Here is a 15,727-nt window from a genome sequence, read left to right as displayed (position 1 = left end):
CTATCTCTAAGGGTGCGCCCGGCCACCCTGCGGAGAAAGCTCATTTTGGCCGCCTGTATCCGGGATCTTGCCCTTTCGGTCATGACCCAAAGCTCATGGCCATAGGTGAGCCACGGGCCAACCAGGCTCAAAAGGACTCCTTCAGCTTGACGGCATCCCATACTTCCGGTGACCACCACCGGGTTTGGGGATTGCCACCACGACAGGCACCGGAGACCTTATGGCCACAGCTCCGAACAGCCGCATCGACAATGGAGGTGGAGAATATGGTCCACTCGGACTCAATATTTCCAGCCTCCCCTGGGATTTGGTCAAAGCTCTGCCGGAGGCAGATAAAATTCAGCCCATTAAAAACCGGGTGAATTAATATTTTTCTTTGAAACCTCAGGACCTTGAGTCAGATAAGTCACAAATTATGAATTTTAAAAACCTACAAGTATCATTTAGATGTAAATGAAGACACGAGGCCCTAAGAGTGTATGTAGAAGGATGACTACTGTGCACCTCCTTCTACACTGAGTAATGGATGCAGGTTGTGTGTTGTGACATTTGTTGTGTTTGTGATCACAGTGTCTTCAGAATCAGTCCAGTGACATCAGATTGGTGTCAGAACGGGTGCTGTGGTGGGTGTTCAGAGACCCAGCTACACCCTCAATGGAGGACAATCACATTAAGCCCCTGCTGAAGAGTCTGCTGGACAACACCAAGGACAAGAACACCAGCGTCAGAGCCCAGAGTGAACACACCATCGTCAACTTGCTACGACTCCGCCAGGGAGAGGAAACCATGCAGGTTAGACTACAGCTTGCCTCTAGTGTCATTTAGTCAAGTCAAGAATGTTTATTGTCATTATGCATAGCACAACGAAATTTTTTCCAGCAGCTCTTGGCTTAAAAGACACATTATTTACATAACACAAAATTGTATGTCAATATAAAAATATGAACAAATAAAAAAGGATGTATGGGACCTAATCGGGTCAGCAGCATGTTAGTAGCAGACACATTATTTACATAACACAAAATTGTATAGGTACATACAGTACATACATAAGTACATTACAGTTCATACAGAGGAAAACAGTTTTTCTCAGTTTTAGTTTTCACTCTTTTTGCAATTCAGAATATTATTGCCATTCTGGACTCCGCAAGTAACGACCTACTGTCAGAGTGTCACCGCCGGTCTTTGAAGAAACTTGCCAGCCTACCAGACTCCAATGAAGAGATTGATGACACTATCCTAACATGATGGGGGAAGGCCTGGGCAATGAAATGACATCTGCTGAAGTCATGTCAACAAATCTCCACTGTATGAGAGCCCCAGACAAACTCAACACACATGCCCACGTTGGACCAAAACGAAGATGGGTAGTGTTTTGAATGGTTCCCCACAAATTCTCCCCACACCCTTCTCACTTTGCATCTTTGTTTTAGTGGCCTTTAAGCCCGATTGATAATTTTTATTTTATGTCATATTGTGCAGGATATTCTCCTCTACTGAGCTGTGGCTAAGAAGCCTTGATGTTTCAGTGTTTTGCAACTTATTTTACCTAAATGATTTCAAGCATTTAAGACATTACGGTAATGAAGTGATACCCCTATCTTTAACTTTTGGACTTGTTTGGGGAGAAAAGTCACCTCTTTAAAGAATGATAAGTATTCTTTGTCAGTGAGATGGTTGTAAAAAGGCAATACAAAATAAAAACATCTTGATTTCATAATGTGGTGTGTGAAATATTAGAATGCTCCTTTCCTTCACAATGAGGTCAGGAGTCACTGACACACCTATCACTCTGTGTTTCTCTGTGCACTACCTACTGGCATTTCAGACTTTCAGTACAGGTACAGGTGAGGACCACAGTAGCTTCATATAAATCTGCCAAATTTGGCCCATTAGTCTACACCCAGGCCTTTCATGCCTGATTACTCAGTTTAGCCAGACGGCCAACTCAAGGAATGAAGCCCCAGTGGTTCCAAACATCTTCCATTTCACAATTCTTGAGACTGTTGTGCTTCTGGGAGCACTAAAAGCCTTAGAAATGGTTTTATTCTCTTGTTCTGAGCTATGGCTCATCACTGCTTTATCACAGAGCTCTACTGAGAGTTTCTTAGACTTCAGGCTTGGTTTTCTCCTGACATATACAGTGTGAACTGTGGGACCTTCTATACAGAGGTGTGTGCCTCCTCAACTATATCCAGTCAATTCAGTTTGACACAGGTGAGCTCCAGTCAAGTCCTAGACACATCTCAAAGAAGATTAAAGCAAACCAGATGCACCTGACCACAGTTCAGAATGACAGCAAAGGGTCTGAATGTTTTTGTAAATAAGAGATTTAAATTTTCGATTTGTATTATTTTTGGAAAAATTCTAAACATGTTTTCACAATGTCATATGTCGAGTGTAGACTGATGGTGCAAAAATGTCAGTTTTATCAGTTTAAAATTAAATATACAAACGGTATACAAAAGAAAATTGAAGGGGTCTGGATACTTTAGCTCCCTGGAGTGTCACCTTGACTGTCTGAAGCATCACCAGGTGTCTAGGGCTCTAGGCGCTCTATCATCAACAGGATTGCTTCTGAGTGGGAAGTGTTCAAACGTATGATTGGACATTAATTTTTTTGTGGCGTAGCAGTCATGTCAATAAAAGATGGTGGATTTACCAGAGTCTATGGTTGGTGGTTATCGGTGTATATATCTAATGCAATTTGTTGTTTAGATTAATTTTAAAGAAATGTGAATAACCCTGCCATTCACTGGACCCACTTGTAAGATGCGAATCACCGAGGTGCTTGTCCAATGGCTTTCTCGTTGCCTGAGTCTGGCCCCAGCTTGCTACTTTCGTGTATTGCATACACTCCATTCACAGAGCATTTTGACCCCATACCCGTCATATCATAACGCTCACACAGTTTCTGAAGACATTTCCAGAATCCTCATATATTCCTCTAACGACACAGAATCAAAACTAGTCCAGTCCAGGCCAGGAGAAATACTAATTTTGTCAGTTTTTCAAGGAAAAGCATTTGTGCAGTTGAAAAGTTAAGATGGCGGCGGGAAATGACGTTCTCGCTTTTTTTAGTGAAAGTTAATAGTACATGTCTTATTGAAACCTATATACATGTTATTGCATTATTGAATGTTTTATTGAAAATTAAGTGAAATTATTGAAATGGTTTAATACATTCATGAAGTCGAGCCGCTTTCAAGCAAAGCCAGAGTGACGACGTCATTTCCTGTCGCCGTCTCTCTTAGCTAAAATAAAAACTGTATGACCCGAGAAACTGATTAAAATTATATTTTTTCTGGACTTGACCGGATTATCTTTGATTCCGTATCGTTAGAAGAATCTATAATGATTCGGGAAATGCATTCAGATGTTGGGTGAGTGTTATGAAACGACGGTACGGAGTTAAAACGTTTGGCAAGTAAGAGGCTCTCTGTGATTGAGAGTCACTTGCTGGGGCTAGCCTAGTGTTCACCAGTAAGGTAGGACGGCTGTGCTGTAGCAGGAGCCTGCGCAGTGAGACCGGTTCACAGCTGGGTGCAGCGCCACCAGAGAAGGAAGCGGAGTTTCCGGTTGTTTGCAGCGGAGAGTGAGGATTGCCAACCCCGCGATACCCGAGAAAAACGCCGCCGACTTGGGGGCTAACATTTTCCAGCATCTGTAGTGGTGGTTTTCTTTCATACTGGGGATCTGGGGGCTACTTCTTTTTTACGCGCCGAGAGGGCCGGATAGAAAACCGAGCAAAGAAGCGGCACAAGGCGGGGGTTAGCCACCAGCTACCGGCATGGCCAGGGACTACGATTACCTCTTCAAGCTGCTCATTATCGGTGACAGCGGTAAGACGACGCCGGGGATGTGGGACGGGAAGTGGGCCTTGTCGTATTTTTTTAACAGGGAGAGAAGCACAAATATAGCTCCAGTTCTGCCGTGCACTTCTCTGACGTATTTACAACTTCTTATTTTTTATTTTATGTGTTGAAATAATATGAAATGTACACATCCGCCAAATTTATGTGGCGGTGACAGGGCGGAGGTTGTGTGTCCGGGCTCGGCATGTCAGCCGATCAGGCCGGATATCGCCTCCAGATCAGCCGGGGAATTCGCACGGAACTGTACGGGGGTCTCCATAACATTGCTGCTCTAATTTGGCCTCTTGTTTGTATCTCCTGCTAGCTGTCTGCTAGCCAGAAGTTAGGATAAAATTACACTTTGAGCCATGGTTATGTAGCTAACTGAAAGCTAACGTTAGCGGTCTGTCTACATAAACTAATGACAGATTATGTTGTTTGTATGGTGCTAATCAGCTACGTTAGGTTAAGTTATCAAAATACTTTTCCTTTAGCTGGCTAGCATGATAGTGCTAGCTGCGTGGTAGTGGAGCAATGCAGCACTGCAGTCTCGTTTGTATCCATCCAGGCAAAGTATAGTGAAGTGAGACTTACAAAGTGGTCAGTATCAGGTGTAATAGCTATCACTCATTTAAGTGCATGTGTTTGCAAAGCTTCTGAGGTTCAGAGACTATCAAAGTTGTTACCTTAGCTCTGTCTAGGTTCTTTACTATGGTAAAACCTTTGGCACACAGTGTAGATGCATAATAAATCTGTTTACATTTTATTAAGACTGCTATTTGTCCATACCCTCAGTGGGAGTAGAGCCTCATCCTGCAGAACCTCTTTGTGGATAGTGATCTATGCATTCATTGACAGCCTAGATCCTGGCACTACCCCATCAACTGGCTGCTGGTGGTAGAGGGCAAGGCAGCACAGCAAAGCCCTTCACTCCCACTCACACACAGAGGCCAGTGTCCACTCAGCTGCAGCCTGGAAATACAACTGTCTGTAGCACTGCCCTGAGATCATTTAGGAAGGATGCTGTGACCTTGTGCCCTTCCTTAGCTGCATGCCAACAGATCTGCTGCTAAGAATCAGGCATTCCACAAACTGGATGGTTTTATCACTTAGCTGGACTTGTTTACCTTCTGGCCTGTCACAGTAGGACATGCACATGCCACATGTGCTCACTAAAAGTGGCCTAACTCTAGCTCAGATGTGTAACAAAATTCTGCCAAGCATTTCATTAAACACTTTAGATGTTCAGTGTCACTCCTCTACAAGATCTGTAGAGGATCCTGAGGCATATAAATGTATTTTAGCTTCTTAGGCAGATGGTGTTTTTGTTGTTGTTTGGCCAGGCAGCTGGAATTGCATATTACAGCTTCACAAGTACAAAAAGATTACCTCTCTTCTGCTTTGAAGCTTTGGCTAGCTATTGTTTGCTTGAACAAAACTCTGCAGCATGGAGTCCACAGGAACCTATGGGCTTTTTATGTGAGGACCAATCAAACATGAGATGACAATAACACAATAGGTAAGCTATGCAACAGGGCTGCAGGTTTGAGTCCCACCCAGGCTGGCCAGCAGAGTTGCTTCCTAATTTCCAGTTCTTATCTGACAACTGATCAGCTGAAGGCACACTACCAATCTCTCATCTGTCTTCCCTTTTAAATCCCTGTCCCACTGCCTCTGCATTGATCTGTTGTGTAGCTCTACCTATAACCTGTTTACCATGCACAATCACAATTTTAGGAACCAAGATGTTCCAATTGTTGTCTTGCATCTGTGTACCTATAACCTGTTTACCATGCACAATAACAATTTTAGGAACCACGATGTTCCAATTGTTGTCTTGCATCTTTTTGCTTTGGAATGCATCTTGCAGTTGCTGTTTTTCCTTTCTGCTGCTGTTACACTGATTCAGCATCGAAATGCTTTAAATGAAAGTCAAGGGTGTAGCCTTGCTTACCTTGAATCTTTTATCCTGTCCACCTTGCGGCAGGTTCAGCCTTGTTTGTGCATCTTTATTAAATCTCTAGGTAAACAAGGATTACAGCAAGTGTTCCGTTTGACGTCTTGTATTTTGTTTGCAGTCATCACATGGTGGTGTGTTATTCTTGGGTAACTAGGATATGAGAAACTAAAAACCTATATCCTAAAAACTCAGTGTGTTTGTCCTCAGACAGTTGTAGAGTTTTGTTTGAAAGCTACAAGTCAGGTATTATGTTGTACTCTAAACCTCATCCTGTGCTTGTTTCTTCTTTAGGAGTGGGGAAGAGCAGTCTGCTACTGCGATTTGCAGACAACACATTTTCAGGTGTGTGGTTCTACCTCAGCAACTGTAGTATGTCATTTCAAGACTTTTATGCTGAAGCACATAAAATCACTTGATATTGTGTTTGTATGTGTGTTCATAGGTAGCTATATCACCACAATTGGAGTGGACTTTAAGATCCGGACGGTGGAGATCAACGGGGAGAAGGTGAAGCTACAGATCTGGGATACAGCAGGGCAGGAGCGCTTTCGCACCATCACCTCCACGTAAGTACAGCCGCTGATGCACATTCACCAGGACTTTTCAGGTGAAGCATTTCATTTTCATTCAAACCATTGAAACTGAAACCAGGAAAGGTTTTCTGTGGTCTTCACATTAGGCATTATTTGAGGAAGCAGTTTGTAGACAGCTAGAAAAACTCAGTGCTATGCTGAGAAAGTGGGTGGAATTCCCCACACATTCTAATTACAGATGTGAGAGGGAGGCTCCTGGTCTCATTCTGTAGTGCTAAAGTAGCTTTACCCACGTACACATGGCACATGTATCACACTTGTGTCTGGTGCTGTGTGGCATTCATGGGGCTCTGCACTCGTGCTGATCTAGGGCTAAGCTTTCTTTTTAAACAGGTAACTGATATTGTTTTCATCTCAATTTGACCAAAACCAAAAAGTGTGATCTTTTTATAAAGCCTGGTGTAGCCTTTGTATTTGTGCAGTAGATCTGTGTTGATGCAAAATAAAAATAAATAAACAGCATAAAGGAACAATGGCACAGAGGAATAATCTGCCTCATGACATACAGACAATCCCGGTTAGTCTCTACAGGTAAATTATCAGTGATAATAGAAACTATAAAGCAGGGGTCTCCAACCTTTTTTTCCTCAGACAGCTACTTGAAGCTACTAAAAATGAAAGCTACTCATGTTTTATATTAGGCTACTATCTACATTCAATCACATATTGTATCCAAACCTTCAAACAGATCTCCACACCAAAGTAGCTGAATAAGCAAATTGTTTTGTGTAACAATTATCAAATATTAATATCAGCACATTTTGTACATAAACAGTAGTCATCACATTAAACCGCCATGGTCATGTGCACGATGTTCCTCATGGCTTCATGGGGGCAGCTGTGGCTCAGGAGTTGGTGTGGGTCATCCCCCAACCACAGGGTTGGCAGTTCATTCCGACTTCTGTGTGTTGAAGTGTCCTTGAGCAAGACACCGAACCCCCAGTTGCTCCCGGTGATGTCACCGGTGTGTGAATGTGTGAGTGTTTGGGAGTGCGAATGGGTGAATGGCCAAGTAGTGTGAAAGCGCTTTGAGTGTGCTGTAAAGCATAGAAAGGCGCTATACAAGTATAAGACCATTTACCATTACTTTCATATATCAAAACCTTATTTTATAGAGTGCATGGACTGTAGGTGTTATAAAAACTGTGGAAAGATAGTAATTTTGGTTTGGCTCCTTATCAACACAAACAACAATGGAAGCAGTTAAGGTAGGCTGCTAAAAACCCCTTGGTGCCCGACTGCCACAGTTTGATTAAAAACATTTAGTGTTACTTAAAATTTCCGAGGATATCATGATCTCAGATGTCCACTGCAAACAAACGTCCACAACCCTGCTAGGAAACATAGAAAAAGACGCTCCTTATAAGGCCAAGTATTTGACAGGGTATCAAACCAACCTATTGACAGTTGGCAAGGCATCCAATGGCACGTTGGCAAACAGGAAGTGCTAATAGTGGATTAGTGTTACTTGATTTACTGAAATGTAGCCTAACATGCTGCAGGCCGCAGCACAACTGACTGAATTTATGGCAACGTACCTCCTCTTTCTTCTACAGTAACGTTCCATGTTTAGCATTTCATTTAGGTGAAGACTTTTATGGCTTAACCCAACATTACCCAAAAATGCTGCTAACATCACTGAACAGTGTAACTGACGGCACCAGTCTTGACAGCAGCGTAACTCATTTGATTGACAGGTGATTGGCAAATAATGATTTGGTACCAAAGGAGGGCGGGACATCTGTGTATTTGATTGGATTGCAGTTTGAGCAGGTTTACTCCGCTTCTGTTCAAGTTCTGTTATGTAGCATTTTCAGTTTTATAATGCGTGCACTGTAGACTACACACTGTATGTTCTGTAAACCTTTAGGCAAGCTGCTCAGAATCGGTAGTGATAGCCCTGCTATAAAGTGACACCAGTATTATTCTTTAAATGCAGCACTTGCATTTGGTGGGTTTTCTCACACTTGCATTCAAACTTAACCCACATTATTGTTATTGTTCTTTGTTGCAACACAAGAGCAATGACTTCACTCATACAAACACAGATGTCAGACATGTCCAACCCTGAGCCCTGTGAGCTCTGACTGGCAGGTTTTTATATCTATCTGTAATGTTTGTTTTTTGTTAGCTGTCTGTTCAGTTTGTTCTCAGCTGAGTCACAGCTTCAAAGCGCAAAACAAACTCGCAGCCGCTTACTTCACTCAAATGGAAACTCTTTGCCCAGTCGGGCAAGCTTTCAAAACACACTGCATCCTTTGGTTCAACTCCTACAGCTCACAGCAAAATGCTAATGAATAAGATTGGATGACATCACGTTGGTGTAAGGTTTTAATAGGTCACAGCAGTAGTTGCCCTCCAGGTGACTGTTTTTAGATATGTGGTCTAGAAAAGGCAGTTAAAGCAAAGTGATTTTCTTAGGGACTGTATTGTAAATGATTTTTGTGCAGGGCAGCATCTCTGTCAGTAACTGGTCTGTAACTGGCGTCTTTTCCACACAGTCATCGCCCTTTCTGATTGCACTGGAGTACAAAGGGACACATAGTATGTTGAGAACAGTGAGAACCCACAGTCTGCCGCAGCTGTCCTAAAAGTACCCAGTCTTTACACTAGCACGTTTTTACTTTGTGCTGTCATGTAATTGTTGCATTTATTTTGCATTTTAATGTTTTTTTTTCTGTTTGTGTGCACTGAGTTAAGCACTTTGACTTGCTTTTGTGTACAGAATGGTGCTATATAAATGAACTGGCCTTGCCTTGCTGCTAATGCCATACTTATAATGGTAATCAATGTGCTGGTCTTTAGAGGGTTTTCACTGAAAACCACTGTGTATGAAAACGGCACGGATGAGAGCAGGGAGAGTGAATCAGAACAATGAAGCTGAGGGCCAGTGAGCAGCAGACGTTGAGTTTGCAGAGATGAGAGAGACGTCAGAATTGGGTCATATTCTCTGAACGACCTTGTTCACATCACTTACAAACCACACCCCAAAGAATAAACTGCTATAGGATTACTCAACAGCTCAATGAACTAAAGAAGGCAAAGCATCATTGGTAGTGATGGCAGCGATCAACCTGTTTGCTTCATAATTGAGTTTGCTCACTGTTCAGGCGTTGCATGAGTCTAGATCTGGAAATCCAGGCTGCTGGGGCATAGTTTGCTCCTGTGCTCATCTTACTGAGGCGTCCCTCTCTGTGTCTGAAACCAGATACTGTCTCACAGTCACACTTTAAAACTCAGGATTTATTTTTCCTTGTAAAGTGCCCAGCTGGAACATCATTTCAGTTGCTGTGCAATTGACATTTACAAGCTTGAACTGACACCCAGTGTGTTAAAAATAAGAGCTGTGTAGTCACGCTCACTCCCACCACGAGGAGTCAGCGTCTGAGCAGCACAGACGGAGACAACAGTGGTGTGACATTCAGCTCAAACTGCAGTCATCTAACCTTCTCAACCCTCTGTGACTTTGACTGCAGCAGACAGAGGCTGTGCTTCAGAAACATTCAACGCTCACTGTCTGAGCCTTGAGTTGGTCAGGAACAAGACCAGAAGGGTGTGTTTTGAGAGTTTTAATGATGTACTGGCCCCTCTGCAGTGAGGGCACCAAAATCACCCAGAAAGCTTCAAATGTGTTCTGCTGGCGCCTCAGCCCTGGAGGATAATGACCGTCCCCGTTTGGAATTACGGCCACCAGTTGTTCTGCAGGAATTCTTCCATTGTTTTGTGAAGTAGAGCGGCCTGGTGCCTCATCGGGCTCTAAATGAATTTTACTGTGGAGATGGATGATGGTCAGAAACCAGCTCAGTCCACTTGTGGAAGATGTTTGATGGACTATGTGCCTTGTGACTAACCTCTACAGGTCTTCATGTTAGAGTTTTAACAAGTTTTTGTAGTGAGTTTTCATGCCTTTATTCTGACAGGGTTTCTCATTTTATTTGTGAAGTTGGGGTGCTTTCCCACCCTCATACCTCTATGACACAGTGACATGTCCATGCTTACTGTTCTGGGGCTGCAAACCAAAGAACAAATGAGGGTGTCTTTATTTTGTCCCCAGAAATGTGGAATTACTACAGTGAACTACCAGTGCGCCCCTTGATTGATGATTTTCAAGTGCGAAGTTCAGTGTATTAACATTTTATTAGGTTGTTTGTGCAGAGCTTTACTGCAGAGAAGGTGGCTGCAGTTTGGGTCCCACTTACTGTGTGTGTTTGGCAGTTTATGGTTCTCTATTCATGTGCACTGAGCACATGTGTACGCACACAGCCACCCCTGCTGTCAGGTGGCCCATTACTGCTGGACAGAGGGGACAACACCACATCCCCATACTGTCACATCAGGCAACAACACTGACACACGCATACAGAGCAAGTTGGACAAAAGGTTCTTTGTGTTTGTACACTGCACGATGCTCCCTCTGTGGGGCCTGGCCTTTGTCTGACACTTGCAGGTTTTCATTTGAACTGTCTGGCTGTCACATTGTGGTTTAGTCGTCTGTGGGGGGGGGGGATTTCAGTGCTGTTGTAGCCGTCATTTAAACTGTGCAGCTACTTTTCAGTAATGTTCGTGGAGTCACTCTGGACAGTTAGATGTTTTTGCCAGATGATCAGCGTTGCTGAACTAATTTCAAAAAAACCTATCGATTCATCGCTCATTTTAAGGAGTCTTTTTTTTTTTTTTAATTACAATTTTAAGATGAAGTTGTATTTCACAGTGAGATTTGTCTCACTGTCCCCTGCTGGACATCAGCAGTAGTTAATTCTGTGGTGTCGTCTCTTTGACACTTCATTGATGCCACATGTTCCAAATATGTTCATTTGAATTGATTTTAAAGTGGATATAGTTTAACAGTTTAATAGTGGATGACACAGTATTTCGTTTATCAGCGGCTATATCAGTTTGACTAAGCTTGTATTTGTGCCAGCTGGACTGGCACAAGATGGACATTTCAGTCTCTTTTGCATTTCTTTGATTTGTTTTTGGACCGCTAATATATCATCAGTTTATCTTCAGCTCACTAGCCATCGTTCAGTCAGCAGGCATTCCTACTGTTTATTACTTTTAGATGAATATTCCTATAATGCATCCTTTAGTTAAGAATTTCTATTGTTTCCTATTTTAGTTAAGCATTTTTCTATGTTTCTATTAAGCTAATGTTCTTTTATGTACCAAATGCTTTAAGCTATGTCCACTATGTGTCAATTATTTTGTCTATAGTTGAAATAGTTATTGATTAGTTATACGACTACTTCAGATGTTTGTAAATTATTTGTATCCAACCATTTAAACCATTAATCTGTTACACTTTGCTACTGAAACAGTTGCCCATGAGTTTAAGATGACTATCTCCACTGTTTATCAATTAGGGTTAGCAGTTTGAATTTCTGCTCACTTTTCATGGACTTGTAATTGGAGTGTGGAGTTCAGCTGTTCTAGCTGACACAATGTGGATGTATGTTTTAATCCAAGTGTAATTTCTGGGACTCTGAGCTACCTAATGTTAATGGCAGACTATGTCTCTCTCCCTCTGCTTGTGCAGATACTACAGAGGCACACATGGCGTCATAGTGGTATACGATGTCACAAGTGCAGAGTCTTTCGTCAACGTCAAACGATGGTTACATGAAATCAACCAGAACTGTGATGATGTGTGCCGAATATTAGGTGAGCGTGCTACCTTCCAGTCTGCACAGTGCAGTTCAATCCAAAAGCAAACTCGAGCTTTCACTCCAGTACACAGTTTTTTATTTAGAAGCAGTGTAAAGACCTGTTCCTTGCTATAAACTCAGGGTAGGCCTGTTATCACCTTGACATTTGTTTTTTTTTTATTTTTAATTTCAGTGGGAAACAAGAACGACGACCCCAATTCCAAGGTGGTTGAGACGACTGACGCGCAAAAGTTTGCAGAGCAGATGGGAATCAGCCTTTTTGAGACGAGTGCAAAAGAGAATATCAATGTTGAGGAGGTAACTCGCTGCTTCGGTTGTCTCTGGCCTCTGTTGGTGCATACTGATGTGTTTGTGCAGAGTACTCTCTGGGACCTGCCTGGTACACAGAGCAGCTCACCTGAAGGCTTGAGCTGGGCCATGAAGGTTTAGTGGCTTGCTGGTGGGAACATTTGGGGAACACATTTTGAGCTGAAACTACCTACCAGTTGTTTCATTGTCAGTTAATCTGCTGATTATTTTCACAATTCATTGTCTGGTCTACTAACATGCTCATGAAAAAAAGGACTGTAGCCCACACACTGAGTGAATGCTCCAAATTGACTTTTTAATGTACTGGTCTCATAGCATCACAGAAATCTTCCTCATATGGCTGACTTAGCTTAGCAGAAAGACTGCTGCCCTGTCTCCAGTCTTCATGCTAACCTAAGCTTCATATTGAATGGACAGATATGAGAGCGATTGACATTGTCAGCAAGAACAGCCTGTTTGTTTAATGCTAGCTGTGGACTCTCAGGTTTGTTTTGAGTACTGATCCACACTCTGACATATCAAACAGATTTTGGCCACAGTTAGTCCCCCCCCGACAGCACAAATGCTGCTTGATGTGGCCAATCAGACTGTTTGCAGCACTTGCCTCACTTCCTTGTTTTTGTGCTTCTCCCGCAGATGTTCAACTGCATTACAGAGCTAGTGCTCAGGGCCAAGAAGGAGGTGCTCGCCAAGCAGCAGCAGCAGCAACAGAACGATGTGGTCAAACTCACCCGGAACAGTAAACGAAAGAAAAAGTGCTGCTAGCAAACTCGAAGCCATCCACAAAAGGCCGGCGGCGTCTTTTCTTCATACACACAAACACACACGATGGGACTAAGAGCATCTAAATTAAAGAGCAGATAAAGATTTAATAAATATATGTTGAAAGAAAAAATAAACAAACAAATGGAAAACATGTCCCCTTTGGACAAACTAATCATGAAGACTTTTAAAATAAATGTACAGATTTTATTAGAGGTCAGATCAAGTTTTATTTGGAATTCAGCAGATGAGGACCTCAGGTCAATAGTGCCCCTTTGTGAAAGGATCTGCAAGCTGACGACTGACCACCATAATGCTCACATTTCTATCCGCATAATTTCACATCCTTCCATCAGTATCTCACCTCCTCATTCCACAGCACATGGGACGTTGGGAGTTGTGTTCGACTCTCCGCCTGAGAAGAAGGAGGGCTCCCCTTTTCTGGATTCATTTGTTTCTTGTTAGTTTTATATTTTTGGGGCGTGGGGGTGTTGTTTGGTTGGTCAGGGGGTGTGAGTAAGAGCGGACATCTCTGCCGTTTCAACATTTTCAGACACCTGCTCACGCCGGCAGATCATGAACTACGAGGTTTAGTTTTATTTGACTTGATGGGGGAAAATCACAGCGATGATGATGGTGAATGTTAGACGACCTTTATTAACTAATCCAATGGACAGAACTGGTGACTTGTCATGTTTATTTTTTCTTTGTTTGTGATTTGCCAAGCTTCCTACCTTCTCCCCTCTAACCTCCAGTAGTGCTGAGCCAACAGTTGATCTAATTTTAACTTTGTCTGTTCTTTTGAAGTGCAGTAGAGCGGTTGACCCACTCTTGGAGCTCTGGGACTTCTGGCTCCAATGACACCGCGTACTTCAGTCTTACTAGGCTTTCAGAGTTCGCTTTTAAGCCTTTTTCTCCACATACATTTTTTTCATCATTGATCCTGCCAGCACACACACATCAGCACTTCTCAGAGGGACAGACGCAGCTCTTGTTTTTGACCACTTGTGGGGCGCGAGGAGACTCTTTCTCTGGAAACTCGTTCTTCATAATCGTCCGACTGACGTCCAGTCCATAGCAGACTGTGTACCCCTGGTTTCTGAGCATGCAACACTTTGTTTGAAGGGGTGTGTAAAAGGTGATGTATGACATGCCGTGTTTTCTTTTCTTTGCTTTTCCCTGGAACAACCCCCACTACCTGTTCAGCTTGAGTGTTACTGGACAGTGTTTTCGGCAGCCATGATGAGAGTGTGGCAGACAGTGGGACTGGTAATGTATGAACTGCAGCTGTGGATCCCATTGTGTTTGGGCCTGAACTCCTCTCCTTCTCTGTGCGCACTGCCAGGGTTTGTTGCAGAGACTGTAGCACCGTATGGTGTTTGTTACTGACGTGCTTTGTTTTTTTGAGAGACTATCAAATGGAGAAAGCTAGAGTGAAAGTTCTGTTGCAGACATGTAGTTTTCAGACTCTGGCAGCTGGGTCAGCGTTTTGATAGGTTGCTGCAACATCAAGGGCCTAGAAATGGTATGACATCTCATGGTTTATGATTTCTATTCATTATGTGTATGTGTATAGATATATATAAATATATTTGTGTTTATATTCATTATAGAACATACACACATGATTAGCACACCAAAGTTTGCATGTGTTAAACATGCCCTGTGTGCTATGGTTGAAACACACTCGTCAGCTGTGGTTTGCTGTACACTGGAGAAAAAGATGTACTATTCATTTTCCCTAAATGAATTTATTCTGTAATAAACATTTTAAAAAATAAATATTTGGCACATAATGACTTATCTCCTTTGTCAGTGATTTGAGCCTCGGCCTTAACTAGTTTGAACTTGTTTTTGTTTTACAAAAACAAAATTGCATGGGAGGAATTGTTCACTGGTCTTTGGGAGGCCTCTAATACTGTGCTGCTGCTGCTGCTGTCTATATTTATTCTTATATAGACGGTCGTCTTCTGAACGGAAGGTAAGACTCTTATAAACAAGACAAAGTAACAACAATCCCTTACCCAAGCAAATGTCTGATATTTGTGCCTGCACCAAAAAATAATTGAGGATGTCAGTCTTACAGAAAGAACTTCAATATTCAGATTAAAACTTTGGTAGTCAAACTGCTGTGACTGAAGCAGAAAAGCAAAGTGATTCTAAAGTTAAAGGAGGGCCTGACTTGTCAAACACAAAGTATGTAACTACTAACATGAAGTTACGCTCTGTACTGCAGTAACTGCTGGGGCAGAGTCCTGTTTGTTAGCTCCACCTGTGATTTTCCTCCACTGTCAAATCAAAATATCTCCTGTGAGAAGGAGCTGTGAATGATAAACTATAGTGAAACGAAACATGAAGGTTGTGTTCCTTATATCAGTCCCTGTAAATTTGATTGGCTCCTTTTTGTAATATACATGTTCATGTTTACATTTTTGTCTTTAGAAAACCTATAAATCTGTAAATCTATGCACACACACTGACACTGACTAGTGGATGACCTGCTCTGGCTCCTGAGCTCCTGAGCTCCAGCTGGCCGTAAAGACTAACATATCACAAAATGTGGATCACAAAATATCTGATAAA

General features: G+C 42.5%; 2 protein-coding genes across 5 annotated transcripts in view; both read left to right on the top strand.

The window, feature by feature from the left end:
- Positions 1-2,296, top strand: part of gcn1 (GCN1 activator of EIF2AK4) — a 31,466-nt gene extending 29,170 nt beyond the window's left edge. For both annotated transcript variants that reach the window (XM_020599195.1, XM_020599194.1), the window contains exons 56-57: positions 571-792; positions 1,123-2,296. In XM_020599195.1, coding sequence (XP_020454851.1) covers positions 571-792; positions 1,123-1,248 — 348 coding nt within the window. In that variant the 3' untranslated portion in view covers positions 1,249-2,296. The remainder of the gene's footprint in view (positions 1-570; positions 793-1,122) is intronic.
- Positions 2,297-3,246: 950 nt separating this feature from the next.
- Positions 3,247-14,962, top strand: rab35b (RAB35, member RAS oncogene family b). 3 transcript variants are annotated; one of them, XM_020599336.1, is made up of 6 exons: positions 3,247-3,383; positions 6,106-6,156; positions 6,257-6,380; positions 11,944-12,068; positions 12,246-12,370; positions 13,019-14,962. In XM_020599336.1, exons 1-6 carry the CDS (start codon positions 3,377-3,379, stop codon positions 13,145-13,147), a joined length of 561 nt encoding a protein of 186 aa, XP_020454992.1. In that variant the 5' UTR covers positions 3,247-3,376; the 3' UTR covers positions 13,148-14,962. The 3 variants fall into 3 exon arrangements, with proteins under 3 accessions (XP_020454992.1, XP_020454993.1, XP_020454991.1); XM_020599335.1 differs by lacking the exon at positions 3,247-3,383 and adding an exon at positions 3,392-3,842; XM_020599337.1 differs by lacking the exons at positions 3,247-3,383; positions 12,246-12,370 and adding an exon at positions 3,390-3,842 and having other exon boundaries at positions 13,019-13,125.
- The last annotated feature ends 765 nt before the right edge of the window (positions 14,963-15,727 follow it).

Source organism: Monopterus albus, unplaced genomic scaffold (assembly GCF_001952655.1).
Source record: "Monopterus albus unplaced genomic scaffold, M_albus_1.0 scaffold40.1, whole genome shotgun sequence".
NCBI classification, from domain to species: domain Eukaryota; kingdom Metazoa; phylum Chordata; class Actinopteri; order Synbranchiformes; family Synbranchidae; genus Monopterus; species Monopterus albus.
The sequence above is the reverse complement of the archived record's forward strand: the minus strand, read 5'-3'. Positions and strand labels throughout refer to the sequence as shown.

What these genes read in the sequence shown, in the direction of transcription:
- rab35b (XM_020599335.1), top strand. Translation starts at nt 3,791, where the DNA reads ATGGCCAGGGACTACGATTACCTCTTCAAGCTGCTCATTATCGGTGAC. An exon ending in TTTCGCACCATCACCTCCAC is followed by an intron (nt 6,381 to 11,943) that starts GTAAGTACAGCC and finishes CTGCTTGTGCAG; the next exon opens with ATACTACAGAGGCACACATG. An exon ending in TGATGTGTGCCGAATATTAG is followed by an intron (nt 12,069 to 12,245) that starts GTGAGCGTGCTA and finishes TTTTAATTTCAG; the next exon opens with TGGGAAACAAGAACGACGAC.